The 14,235-nt window shown below is 39.3% G+C and overlaps 1 protein-coding gene across 9 annotated transcripts in view; it reads right to left on the reverse strand.

Moving 5' to 3' along the window:
* The window catches only part of CIT (citron rho-interacting serine/threonine kinase), a 68,236-nt gene extending 54,664 nt beyond the window's left edge, over positions 1 to 13,572 (reverse strand). For 8 of the 9 annotated variants that reach the window (XM_056504182.1, XM_056504180.1, XM_056504179.1 and 5 more), the window contains exons 1-9: positions 13,028 to 13,167; positions 12,697 to 12,822; positions 11,792 to 11,933; positions 10,346 to 10,521; positions 9,367 to 9,468; positions 9,037 to 9,179; positions 8,098 to 8,191; positions 6,652 to 6,855; positions 5,956 to 6,109 (exon numbers count right to left, since the gene is read on the reverse strand). In XM_056504182.1, the coding sequence (XP_056360157.1) occupies positions 5,956 to 6,109; positions 6,652 to 6,855; positions 8,098 to 8,191; positions 9,037 to 9,179; positions 9,367 to 9,468; positions 10,346 to 10,521; positions 11,792 to 11,933; positions 12,697 to 12,792 (1,111 nt within the window). In that variant the 5' untranslated portion in view covers positions 12,793 to 12,822; positions 13,028 to 13,167. Of the gene's footprint in view, positions 1 to 5,955; positions 6,110 to 6,651; positions 6,856 to 8,097; positions 8,192 to 9,036; positions 9,180 to 9,366; positions 9,469 to 10,345; positions 10,522 to 11,791; positions 11,934 to 12,696; positions 12,823 to 13,027; positions 13,168 to 13,535 lie in introns of those variants that run through there. The other variant, XM_056504174.1, reaches the window with a different exon arrangement.
* Between the last annotated feature and the right edge of the window lie 663 nt (positions 13,573 to 14,235).

Here is a 14,235-nt window from a genome sequence, read left to right on the forward strand (position 1 = left end):
AACAAAAAATAAAGGATCTGTCTGCATCAACTGCCAGCCGTTGGTAGCAGCTCCCTGAAGAGCCATCCTGACGCTGCTCCCAAGCAGGGAAATGAGAAGAAATTCCATGAAGCAGATGCTGTTCATGTACAGTAGTTCCAAGTGCATTAGATAAATGGGGAAAATATACAAATTAAATCAGTTCTGTTGTAAGCAGTTTCAGCCTACTGGAACTTACCAGCTCCAGAACATTTTAAATGTATGTCAGTGTCACAAATCAATTAATTTCTTCTATTTTTATTATTTAAAAAAAATAGAATATAATGGTGATATTTATGCAACATAAACATAATTTTGAAATCTAGATTTTTGATAGGGATACGTATTTCTTTTTAAAAATCACTTAACATCAGGATAATGTCCAGCTACTCTTACATATACTCTTAATGATAAAAACCAGAAGTAACAGAAAACAACTTGTAAGCATATAATCTTTAATACAAGCTCAAAGTTGTAGTTAATTCACAGTAGAGGAGGATCAGTTCAGGATTAGTATTTTTTTTTCTAGTTTCAGGACCTTTGCTGAAAGAACTCTGCACTTTCTCTTACAGAAAGGGGTTGCTGTGGAATTTTTAACAGTTTTTGAGGGCAGATACTGTCTGTGAGGTAAAGTAGTGGAGAAAACAGCAAACTTTTCACTTCATCTGCAAAAGTCTAGAATGTTTTTCAAGAGGTAGCAAAAACCAACTTAGCTGCCTCTTTATAACAGTACAAGCGCCCTGTTCTGCACTCCCAAGAGCCTGATAGAAAACTTCATCTCTCAAAGAGAGATCTAAAGCCTTACTTCCAACCAGAAATCAAAGAAGATCTTAAGAGTCATCTTTTAAGTCCTTGCAATTAAAAAGGAAGTTGTTCCTCTTACCAACAATAAGAACCACTACCCAAAACACATGCATAAATGAAAATACCATTTAACTATGCATGCACATAAAAGAGATGAAAAAACACTCAGTGTGGGAACAATGGATGCACAAAGATAAAACTGAATGTGAGATAGAGCAATAGTGGGAAACTAGTTTAAAGAGCACAATGTTTTACACTACAGCTTCCTCTGATGTTTAATAAAATATGAGAACAAAGAAAAGAAATTGTGAATACTAGATTAAAAAATAATGAACAATCCTTTGCCCTCTATTTTGCATTCACTAAAATCCATGACTAACAGTCCAAAATCTCTGCAACTCTGCAGTATAACAGTATTTGTATCAAGAAATAGTAGCAACTAAAGAGAAATCTTGGAACAGTCATTCCACGAAAACACCTCTAGATGTTAAGTAGTTCTGAACTTGTCAAGTGGCTGAAAATGAGAAGCAGAACTTCTGAAGAAGTTTCAGCATGCTGGAGAAAAAAAACAAACACTTAGGGGTAAGGCAATAACTTTTTTAAAAAAGCTAGATCCATTATCTTTGATGTTGCTAATTATTCAGTAGCTTCTCCATAGATTTTTATTCCTCAGACTAAGGAGTCCTTTATCTGATGTCCAAAAAATAAACCCACAAAATAAACAAAGTAGTCTTGTAAAACCAAGCTAAAATAGGCAAGCAATTTTGTTCTCAAGTGTGGGTCACACAATGGCATAATCTCTAGTTATTATTTCTTGCTTAAAATCAGAAAGCTATCACATGTTCAGAACAAGATGAAGACTTGTGAATGCAAATACATTGATGTGCTTATCAGTTGCTTCTTTAAAGGGAAGGATCCTTCAGCAGAGGTCAAGATAAATAAATAAATGCATCTGAGAAATAAATGTAAGCACCATGCCATCACATCTGACAAGGTGACAAATTTGCACTTTTCTCAGGCTCACCACCCAAAAGGGAGGCAAAAGTATTACTCCAAAAGACAATAAAGCCAGTGCTTCTACTCACAAACTGGTTGGGTACAAAGAGCTCCTTTTGTCTCCAACACGTTACAACGAACGTACATGTTCTGTTTACCATTTAAAGTATCTTGTAGAGAACTGCATGTTTTAAAAAAGCCAATTCCTTGCCTAGATACATCCCCACTTGTGGAAGGATGTAACCCTCTTCCATCTGTTCCAAAGAATGACTTTCAGAGGAAAAGGGGGTGTTGTAGGTTGCTAAGTTTAAGGGGGAAAAAAATAAATTAAAAAAAAAAAAAAAAAATTAAAAAGAAAAATGGAAAAAAACGAAAACCACCACACATACTCCAGTACTTTAATCAGCTTATTGTTAAGATTAGATAAAGTATCTCTTATGGAAAAAAAAGCCTTTTTTTTTTAACTCTGCCTCTGTGTGTGTATTTATGACTGGTACAAAGAACATTGCCTTAACCAGGTCTTTCCATCCTTTCAAAATATTTTCATGCAAATTCAGAAAAGAGAGACTACATTTCCCCTGGGACAGTGAAAGACTCAACTGAAATAGGAAACTTAAAGGCAATACAGAATATTTCTTAAGGATAAAAATGTGTCTCTTCTTGATCTACAAGGTGATCTATAAATGCTTTCTGAGGAAGAGCATCCACAGAGCCTTTTTAAATAGGTTAGGCATGCCTCTTCCTCAGGCTCTAACAGACCTACTTGAGAAAGTGTTATGAAAGAAAAATAGACAATCCCAGGGATGAAATTAAAGGAATTTTTTTCTAAGACCACTTATAAAGAAAGGCATTGTGCTAGCTTTAACCTATCTATACAATATTATCTTAACAACTTTACTGTTTTGTCAAGACAATGATCCAACACATACATTTCTATTAATAAAAGTGATTTCCAACCTGCAATGCAAGTGATCTCCACTTCAAGAAACAAGGCAACACATTTTTCTGAAGACAAGAATTTAAATGAAACACCACAATGTGTAACTTAACATTGTGAATGACAACATAGTGTTCATAAGGATAAGTGTTTTGGACTTATGAATAATGACATTTGGGTCCTGCCTGTTTAAGAGCAGAAAACAGTTTAAAAAAAAAAAGTCTTTAATATTTCTCTAGTTCATCTGTTTGCACAAGGCATTTACTCTTGTCTTTTCATATATATAGTTTCCATGTGCAAGTCCAAATATGCCACTCCATTTTCAAGACCTCTTGGACTGTAGTTACAAAGGAGTTCTGAAAATGAAAGGCTCTTCACATATTGCTTAAGTAAGAATGGAAGTTTTCTGACCATGTACCAGCTAGACTTCAGCAAGCAGATTTTTGATTCCAAATTAAAAAGCTGATGCAGTTTATGGACGTCAAATAACAAAAGGCAACTGGCAAAATCCCCAAATTATACAGAATGCAGTCTTGTTGCTGATAACTCAAGTATGTAATTCCCCTATTTTCTACTTCTGATTTTAGTTATTTTTTAGGTACTCAAACAGTTCTGTTATCAATTTCCCAGTGAAATACCTGATCATTTAGCTGAAAGAGACAGAAATATGTTTATTTCAGGTAAATAAATTAAAAATATTTTCAGAAAATTCTTCAGTAAATTCAGAACACAAACTTATGAAAGTTTTGGTTTGTTTTATTTTTGGGGAGCAAGTGTGGTAATATCTGTTTTGGGGTGGAGTTTTTTTTAATAAGCTTTAGAAGTCATTAAATAGCAGAAAACCAACAGAGAGCAGAATCTATAAGTGTGTTTCAGTACAATACTCCAATGAAGGGAAAAAATCACCTGTTGAGACAAATTCAGATAAGTCTGACCTAAAGTTTAATAGTTTGATTCTGTTTCTGAAACTTAAGAGCTGCTTCTCCAGACACACATTACTTGGACCCAGGGAACTTGAGAGCTTTTTTTAGAGACAATGATCAGTTGGAGAGGGGTTTACTAAAAAGTGAAGTGTTTCATAGGTTACCATAACAACAAAATGTAACACTGAAAAGCCCCTTAATGACACATTCTTAACCAAAATCAGTGCATTAAGAATGGCTATCCTGGATCTCTCAGCATGATAACTAAATACCTGCAAGGCAAAGGTACCAATTTTTTCCTTACCTTGCTCAGCCTGAAATAGAAATTACATCACTGCCCTTACAGACTATGAGAAAGTCTTAATATACCCACATAGAATTTGTTTAACAATTGTGGAATCAGTCATTTCAGTTGGCAAAGGCTTTGGGATTACCCAGTCCTAACACTACATAACCTTAAATTCTTTGATCAGACTAACTTGGGGGAGTGAGATTCTTTAATGCAAACCTAAATCCTATGGCCTCTTCCATCATCCATCTTCTCAAGATACCATTGCTCCAGTTAAACACCTATCACACACTATCAGCAGAGGTCAAGATTAGAAAGAAACCTTTAGCTTTTAGATAGCCCAGGTCAAACCTGACCCAGGTTTTTGAAGACAGCAACACTGCTCAGAAAAACCAGCACAGGGAGAACCACTACAGAGAGCAAAGAAATAGGTGATACATTGGATCTGCTGCTTAAAGCACAGAGACTGCTGTGTTCTGTGCTAGTTACAGTGGGGGTTTATCAAGTGTGAGGCATAATAACGAAGTGAGGGGTCAAAACTGCATGAATCCTCACAGTAGGTAGGTGTGGATATTACAGGGAACAATGCAATCTGCTGGCCAGCTGAAGACAGAAACAGGATTTTTAAAATCCCAAATGATTATTCCAACATTGTAACCACACCAGGGCTGCCTACTGGCTTGTCCATCACTGCTATCACATGAATTGGCAAAATGCTCCTTTAACTCCTGCAGCTGTGTGAATACTAGACAGGCAATTGCCAAGGAAACACCAGAGCATATGCTCACATGTCATTCTTCCTTCTATATCTGAGATAATATGATATAAATGCAACACAAAATTCAGGAACAGAAACTGGTGGCTTAGGCAGGGCTCTGGGGAGCTCTGCTCTCAGAGAGCACTGGGAAATGTATGCTAAAAGTGATGAAAAGGGCTCGAGGCTCAACGGCTCTCAAAGGGCAGAAACAATGGAATTTAACAGAACAGCAACTCCACAAGTTCAAAATTAATGAATCAACAGAAAAGTGAGCAAACAGTCTGTGGAGCTGACAGCTGAAGTGCTGAGATAGTCATCAAAAGTAGAAGCACTGGCTTAGCAATTTATCATGGAAAATGGAGCACAATCATTCTCTTACAGCATATTTGATAAAAAACATAAGGCAGACATGTTGCTTGCCCAGATAATCTTACAGTCCAAATAATTTTAAATACTCTCCAACACAATCAGATCCCCATACAGGGATCACTGATGAACTGTGAAATATTTGCTTTTGCCATGGAGCTGGTGCCTCAGTACTTCCAAATACCAAATTCCATTGCTTACAGAGTATTATAAAGAGTTTTCTGCATAGAGAATTATCTGGTTCACTGGTTTTATTCTATTCCTGGTTGAACGAACATATTTGGCCAAAAAAAAAAAAAAAAAGTAGTAATACATTATCCCCATTGACTTTGACAAAAAGCTACAATGGTCCTATGGCCACAGACATTTCATCATCTACTGGAACTACAAAAAATAAATCAACCTTAAATAAAGTTGGTTCACAAGTAACAAAAGAGAAAACTGAAGATACAACAGCAACAAGAAAAGATGAAGCCAAAATTAAGCAAACAGAGGTGGGAAAGGCCTGAAAAACATACTGATGCCTTAATCTGAGGAAGGACATGGAAAGGACCATTTTGATTTTCCAGTCTAGTGCCTTCAGTAACACAGCAATTGCATCAGAAATTCATATGGAGTTTTATTAAACTTCCTCTAACCTTATAGTTTTCACCTGAGATGTTAACATAGCAACAACCAAACCAACCATAACATTGCAAAAACCAAAATGAGCTGCCTTGTTAAAAACACCTGCTCCAGGAACCAGTCCTGTTTCATTATGAAGAATTCATATCAAACACACTTAAATAGTCATTGTACAAATTTTCCCATTACCCAAAAAAAAAACCCCAGAAATTGTTTACAAATACAATTTTATTCTACTTACAATTACGGATATTGTTCCAGTCAATTTCAGAAAAAAATGGATGGCAGCAGAGATCCTCATAACCCAGCCTTTCCTTCTGCCCGCAGAGCAGGCTCTGGATTAAGTCAAGAAAGTCACTGCTAACTTTCACATCCTCTGGGAACTTCAGAAACCTCTGCATTAGAAAGAAATGGATTTCTGCTCAGTAGGAAAACAGGCTCAGAACAGGAAGATTAAGTTTCACTATTCTGAGATATGTCAGGTACAAAGGATGAATATTTATAGCGCACAAATAAAAGCATGGTGCATTTATCCAAGCAGGCTTTTATATGCATTTACTGCAGGTAAAGATAATAACAAAGGAACAACCATTCCCACTCAGACAAATGATACCTCAGGTCACCATCTACACTGAACAATGCCCAGTGGCACACACAAATGGAAGAGTAAAACAAGACACTTCCCCAGAAAATTCTTACAAACTTCCAAAGGTTAGTGGTTTAGGATTTTTTGAATCGGTGATGATGACACCTGTTACAAAAAATAACTTGATACCTATAACACAATGATATCTAAACACAACATAGTGCATATATTCCAAATACCTTATGAACACAACAAAGTAAGAGACATCCACAAACTTTTATGAAAAGCTGAGGAAAAACAGCCTTTAGTTACAGCCCTTTTACTTGAGAACAGGGAAAGGGGTATCTCTACCTGGAAGTTCATGATGTTATTGAAAGTTTTTGCTGAAGTGCCTTCAGTGAAGGGACACCTTCCATAAATCATTTCATAGGCAATGACTCCCAGGGACCACCAGTCACACTCAGGGCCATAGGAGGCTTTGCCATCCCCACCCAGCCCTGTCAGCATCTCTGGTGCCATGTAGTCAGGTGTGCCCACAGGGAGCCTGGCATTCACCTAAGAGCAAGGATAAACCAAGTGAAATTACAGCACTGCCTGTTCATCTTGGTAATAAAACAAATGGTTTCTTCTTTTCCCTTCCCACCCAAAGACAGCTATTTGGTATAAAGAGTCAAATTATCAGAGCATATTGTTACTATAAAGTACAAACTGCTAAAGTAGAAAAGTAGCATCCCAAAAAGCACAGAAATACTAAACTGATGTTTGTTTTAAACAGCAAACTTACTCTGCTTCAACTAGTATTAACAGGGACATCATAGCTGGAATTTCAAAAATGGTCAAGTTCAGACAAATATTTCCTGCCCTCATTACATTCTCTGCCACCCTTACCTTTTTACCTAGTGCTCATGATCTGCAAAGGACTAATATTTGCATTTCTGGGCTGCTTAGAATAGGCAATTCAGGAGCCAATATCACAATCATTTTTGTACTGAGTGGCATAAAGAATGAAACAAAACAGCAGGCAGGCTAACACAAAAACCTGTGAGTGACTGAAAAGACAGTGTGAAGAAAAAATTTAAAAGGAAAATGCATGCAGAGAAGCACTGAAAATGTAAGAACAGGGAAAACAGGATATTAAGAATCACATTACAAAGAAAATGTTATGGAAAAATAAAAATTGTAGAACAAGACAGAAATATGGTTCAGAACTTCATGTTCTCACTTAGATGCATTTAAATTTTAAAAATTTTCACTGGAAGTTGTATGCAGTTACCAAAACTTACAAGCAGCTTATAAAAAGCTTCCCTGATTTAGATTTGATGAAGTACTTTCTGGGGAATGAAGCCCAGAATATTTAAATGTGACTCATTTTGATCAAGAGCTCCCCAGTTTCCAAAGTTATGTCACCTTAGTTACAATTGGCACAATTTTCATTCCAGCTATAAATCCACGTCCTCTTTAAACACAGCATTAAACAACTGTAAGAACCTGTAGAAGTTTGATTATGTATCACAGTGAAGCATCATGAGAAAGCAGACTTATCTTCACTTTTCTTGTGTATTCATAGTTTAATAAGCAAATATGTATCTACTGGGGGCTACAAAAGATACCTGAGCTCATGCTTGAAAAGTCATTCACAAAGTGAAAAATACAATTGTGAATAGATTCCATAGCAGACAAGAAAGGCAGAAGAGAGAAGAGCAAGGTGTAATCAAAACATAGATACAAAGTTAGTTTTCCCTTTTCAACTGGACCATCCAAACAAGCCACAGACATGGTTAAAATCCACATTATTACCGTTTTGTTTGCTGTCATTTTGGCAGCTGACCCAAAATCCACCAGTTTAATGTGTCCTGTTCGGTCAATAAGAACATTCTCTGGTTTGATATCCCTGTAAGCCACAAGAAAGCAATCAGGTCCTTTCCAGACCATTCCCTACTGTCACATCCAGATAACATATTCAGCTACATGCATACATGCATAAAGCCTTTCAAGTGGGAGTCTTTTCCCAACAGTTGCCCTGTTTCCAAGCAAATATGGAAGTATTACAGTTCCCCTTATTTCATGGAAGGTTAATAATTATTGACAGCAGATGAAAAGAGAAGGTGATTTTGAACTTTGACCACACTGTAACTGAGTTACAGTCAAGTATTTTGTAGTTTTCTTCCCAAACCCCCTCACAACTTATTCTGCACATCTTCCAAATTCAGCCAGTGACCTTGCACTAGAAAGCCACAGCCATGCTCTAAGCAAAGCCACTACAGACTCTTGGAACATAAAATACTTCCTAACATTTCCACACCCTCAGAATGGAATTTCTTTAAATACCAATATGATTTGAAAATGCACACAGTAACAGTCTCCAAGCCTTGAGAGAAAATTCTGTGATATTTAACTACTCCAACATCCTATACTGCCCTGTTCACCAATCAGCACACAACAATTTTTAACAATTACATTCAGTTCCCATAGTATTTGATGCCAAAAGCAGTAATCCATGGAAAAGATTTAAATTTTTTATAGGGCAACACTAAGGCTTCTTCTTACTGAGCCTCCAGAAAAATGTATGTAACAACCCTTTCTTGATATCGGTCTGAACTTTACATCAAAGTTAATGCCCTGAGCTACAATTATAGTTGGGAGTCTGATTAAATTTCTAATTTTGTCTTCTGACACAGCATGTGAAATACTGAAGGAGGACAGAATATAAAAGCACCCAAAGCAACCTTTACATACCGGTGGACGTAACCCATCTGATGGACACTGTGAATGGCCAAAACCAACTCTGCAAGGTAAAACTGCACCATATTCTCATCCAGCTGCTCCTCATATCTGTTTAAGAGTGACAGCAAGTCCCCTCCAGGCTGATACTCCATAACCTATATACAGTTTTAAAGGAACAGATATACAATATATTCCATTCAAGTCTCCAGTATGACACTGGGCAGTGCTATGTAGTGCAGGAAAATTTACAGAAAGTGAGCACATTTCAACCATCACATTGTTCTTTAATAAACCAACAACAATGGTGTTCAATAGAGGAGAAAATCAAAGACTGGGCATTACCAAGTAGAGATTTTTCTTGTCTTGAAATGCATATTGTAACTGTGGAATCCATGGACTGGTGCTCTGAGCTAATATGCTGCGTTCTTCCTCAAAAAATGACACCTACCAAAAAAAGTGTTCAATTACATCATGAGAGGGAGTGAGAATATATTAGAATTCCCTAGTTTTAGAAAAACTTGGCACACATCACAAAAAAAAAATTACACAGAAAGTATTAAGTGCTGTTTCCTGAGCAAGTCCCATGTGAGGGTAGCACCATACTTTGCTTTCTTGTCAATCTGTGCCCCAGAAAGGCTAGTTTTGATCAAGCTCCATTTCTGCTAGCCACAAACAATGCCAACGGATATCAGAAGCAACCTTACTGCACCATGTACTGGGAACAACTGATGCAGATATTGTATAAATTCATGAGGTCTCTCCTGGAGTATCTCTGTCCTACTTGTCATCTCATGTCAGCAAAGATTAACTTCTGTTTCTCACCAAACTATGAGAACAACCTCCATTATCCCTTTTTTAAGTTTCCAAGTAACACATTTCTCAAGCTAGCAAGAGGCTCTCCATAAAAATCCAGTCACCACAGTTTGCCTTCACACCCACTCTTGACATTCTACTTCGCTCTATAAAATAAAAAGACCTTAATGAATAGATTGTCTGAAAATGCAAACCATCATCAACAAAATCAATACTGATTCAGTGTTTTCATCATATGTTCTTCTTTTTTTATAATTAGATGGGAAGCTCTTTACAAGAAGGGCCATGTTTTGGGACCTGAGGCTGGCACCTCACCCAACAGACCCACAGACTGTGACAATGATTTTAAACACAGCAAAACTACACACAAATTTATTGCTTCACTGAAATGTAGGATGAACTTTCTCAAGATATATTTTTAACTCAGTTCTAATAATAGTGACAGAAAGGAAGTGTTCAACAAATTGCAATTTATCCTCCTGCTCTCATAACAGAAAAATATACATACGTGCTCCTGTGCCAGCAAGGACTCCTTGCTCATCACCTTCATAGCATAGACATCACCAGTGACTTTCTCTCTCACTACTTTGACATCTGCAAAGTGACCACAGCCAACCACACTCTTTACTTCAAAGTCCTTCACACTGGGTTGCAGTTCCTTTAGTTCAGCAATAGCCTCTGCATCTATAAAAATAAAATACTTATATTTACATTTGGCAACTGGCATTTTATAAAGAAGAGACAACATTGAAACTAGGGAATAAAATTTTTAAAAGCCCCAGCAAACCAAAACCAAAAAAAATCCCAACATTTAGTTCCAGATTCTCAAGAAATGTTAAATCATTCCAGAATATGCTTCTTAAAAATAACAGCATGCATCAGAACTAGAAAAAGACCGTATCAATGCAGAGTCAAGTCTGAAATATGGTATATACAAAAGGATCAGGAAATGCTAAGACAGTTCCCATAGCAACCATAATTCTGTCCCATTCATAACATCAGAGGGTGAGAACCTCTTTGGTTTCTAATTTCTTTCCAGCCATCCTTTATCAATAAAAGTATATTCTCTAAACATGAGGGCTTTGAGCCCAGCAAGTTCTGGTCCAGGGGCAGGGTTTGCTCCTCTGCCTGAGGGAGGCACCAGTCCATTATCTAACAGCCAACCACAGGCATTTATTGCAGATACTCAGCTCAAATTTTCCACTGACTAGCTCCAGCCAGCATGCACTGTGATAATCAGTCACTCATGGGAGATTGTTCTAAAAATTCTTCAAACTAGCAGAAAATCACTATCTGCTAATAATATCTACAAACCATTGGGTGGAATTATAACAGGGGGCACAACATGTTACTTGAAATCAAATTACTTTCTGCTATGGAAAATGGAAAAATTGATAGAAATTTTCTTTGTTCTTCCCCAAAAGGAATCTGAGCACATTATCAGTAAAATATTTACTCCTTTGGGAGCCGTATTTCTGAAGCACAGAAATACTCTTTACAAGTTACACATGAAAAACTCAGGTAACACACGAAATTCAAAAGGTGAAAAGAGCCAGGGATCATCAAGTTTCTCTCTCAAATCTCTTTTTTCTCATAGTCACTATCCTGCTCTCAACTTCTGACATCCTCCAGTGGTGCACACTCAGAGCTTTGCTGTAGCCAGTACTCACTTTCCAAGAAAGTACCTCCTCCAATATTAATACAGTACAGACTGAGAAGGAGGCACATTGAGTCACAGCACTTCAAAAGCCACTTGCATTTGATCTTCTCAGACCTGAACAAATCCTTACTAAGATTGCCAGGATCCCCTTTGCAGAGTTGAGTCTGCCAACAAAAAATCAGATGCTCAAAGTCCTGGGTTACAATCAAAGTAACTAAAACATTACTCTAACATCCAGACTTTTAAGAGCTGTTTTATAAAGTGACACCTGAAAATTAGTCTAAACAAACTTACACTTCTTGACAAAGTTGCCAACATGTTTAATTTTCATTAAAGCAGGGTTTCTGCATTCTTCAAAAAGAACAAATAATGAATCAAGGATGCCTTCCCGGGAGAGAGGAGACATCTGCTGTTGAGTCACAAAGAGTGGCTTCCCCTGGAAAAAAAAAGCAGCAACAGCAGATGGAGTCTCAGACAACAATGAAAAGCCTCAAATCAATAACAGATGTATAGAGCAGATTATATATTATCCATTTTAAAATCACTACCTCAGAAATTAGGCAAATGATACAGAAGTGTGAGGTAAATATATCAACTCACTATGTCTATCTGTAATAGCTGTTACAGGTACTTCTCTTTTAGACAAAGCAATCCTTTAAACTTTCAAACAACTAAACTAACAGTTTCAAGAAAGAAGAAATTCAAATTTTAACTATCTATATCCTCCTGATGACTCTGATCTGACTGGCCTTTTCCTTGACATTGCATCATGCAGGTTTTTTTTCACGGTACAAACAATATAAGACATCAGCATCAAGAGTAGCTCTAGAATGAAAAGCTGTTGGTCAGATGATGAAAAAGCAGCCTCTTAGGTAAATTCATCTTGGGATAAACCCACAGCTCCTTCACTTATGAAAAAACTGAAGATTACAGGGCACAGAAAGCAATATTCCATCTTTATGTGGAAAAATCCATCAGGCTAAAGCATCAACAGACACACAAAATATAAGACCATTTACTATCCATTGAATTTTGTGCAAACCAGATACATTTTGAACTTCACCTAATTATCCCTTTCTTTTACCCAAAGCATGACACAGTCATGGTTTCAGAATCCAAACAAGCAAAGCTGTATTTTGAAATACTGGGAATGGACACAGATAAAACCGAGATCGGCTCTCGGGCCAGATGTTCTTCACCTGAAAGAGCAGATTTAGCCGAGAAACTCGGCTGGTGATGGGCTCCACTGGTTCTGCCTCCACCACATTTCGGGCTCCACATTTAAACTTCAACATCTTTACAGCTTATCTCATATAAACGATCAGCTGAAAAAGGGAACAGGGACATTCAGGAAGCACTTGATTAACTGACTCTAAGTAAAAAACATGGATGAGAGGGGATGTATTTTAAGTAATATCTACATTTCCTGGGGGAATTAAATTTATAAGTTTAAACGCGCCTGAAGCAAGTCAAGTAGTGAGAAGCAAAGAAGCAATTATGTTGAAGATCCCCAAGACCATGGAGTCCAACCTGTGAGTGAACCCCACGGTGCCAACTTCCCCGCGGCACTCAGTGCCTCGGCCAGTCTTTCCTTAAACACCTCCAGGGACGGTGACCCCAACGCCTCGCTTGGAGGGCGCGGAGCCCCCCAGACTCCGGAGCTTGCAGCGGGCGGATCCGAGTGTCCCTCAGAGCCACCCCATCCCAAGCCCCGTTGCCGCGCCCCGAGCCTCCCTCAGCTCCTCACAGCCGCCTCACTCCCGAGGCGCCCCGAGCCTCCCTCAGACCGCCCCATCCCAAGCCCCGTTTCCCCAAGCCCCGTTTCCCCAAGCCCCGTTTCCCCAAGCCCCGTTTCCCCAAGCCCCGTTTCCCCAAGCCCCGTTTCCCCAAGCCCCGTTTCCCCAAGCCCCGTTTCCCCAAGCCCCGTTTCCCCAGCCCCCTCAGAGCCGCCCCGTTCCCGCACCCCGAGCCTCCCTCAGCCCCTCACTGCCGCCCCACTCCCGAGGCGCCCCGAGCCCCACGCGCACCCCGCTTTTACCGCCGCCAGCGTTTGAACGGCGCGGTGGGCGCGGGAGTGCTGCCGTCACTTCCGGAACGGGGGCGCAGGCCAATGGGAGGCTGGCGGGGCCGGAAGCCCTGCCCGGGTGTGGCGGCAGCGCCGTGAGGGCGGGAGCGGCCCCGGGCTGTGAGGGAGCCCTGCGGTGACCGTGAGGGGGCCATGAGGGGACCGCGGGGCTGCCGCAGCTCCGGAGGGAGCACAGGAGGGCCCTCGGACACTGCTGGTGATGCTCTGCCCTCACGGGTTTGCTCGCGCTTGTACGTGTATTTCACGTCTTTTTTTTTCTTTTTTTGTTTGTTTACCTTTGCCAAATCTTAAAAGGGAAAAATTACTCATTCCCAGTAGCTCTGAGGAGAGCTGGCTCAAGCCTACCCTAGACGTCATAGCTGGCAGCAGCTGCTGCCAGGTAGGGCAGCCAGAGGGGAAGTGGAAAGGTTTTCAGAAGCTTTAAATTTCCTTCTGTAAAATGCTTGCCTGACCTTTATGGCCCTTTTTGTATGGCCGTTTTATTCAGATACAGGGTGGTTAACTTTCAAGTGAAGCTCTGGTGCAAGGCTTGCCCTCTGTCAGAGAGCATCCATCAGAACGTTGAGTGGGATGCAGGATGACCTTGTGTGAGGATGGATCCGATGGATCCGTGCGGAAATGTCCATGGAGGACATCGGCAGGGAGCACTGAT

This window comes from Oenanthe melanoleuca, chromosome 15, assembly GCF_029582105.1.
Source record: "Oenanthe melanoleuca isolate GR-GAL-2019-014 chromosome 15, OMel1.0, whole genome shotgun sequence".
NCBI lineage: Eukaryota > Metazoa > Chordata > Aves > Passeriformes > Muscicapidae > Oenanthe > Oenanthe melanoleuca.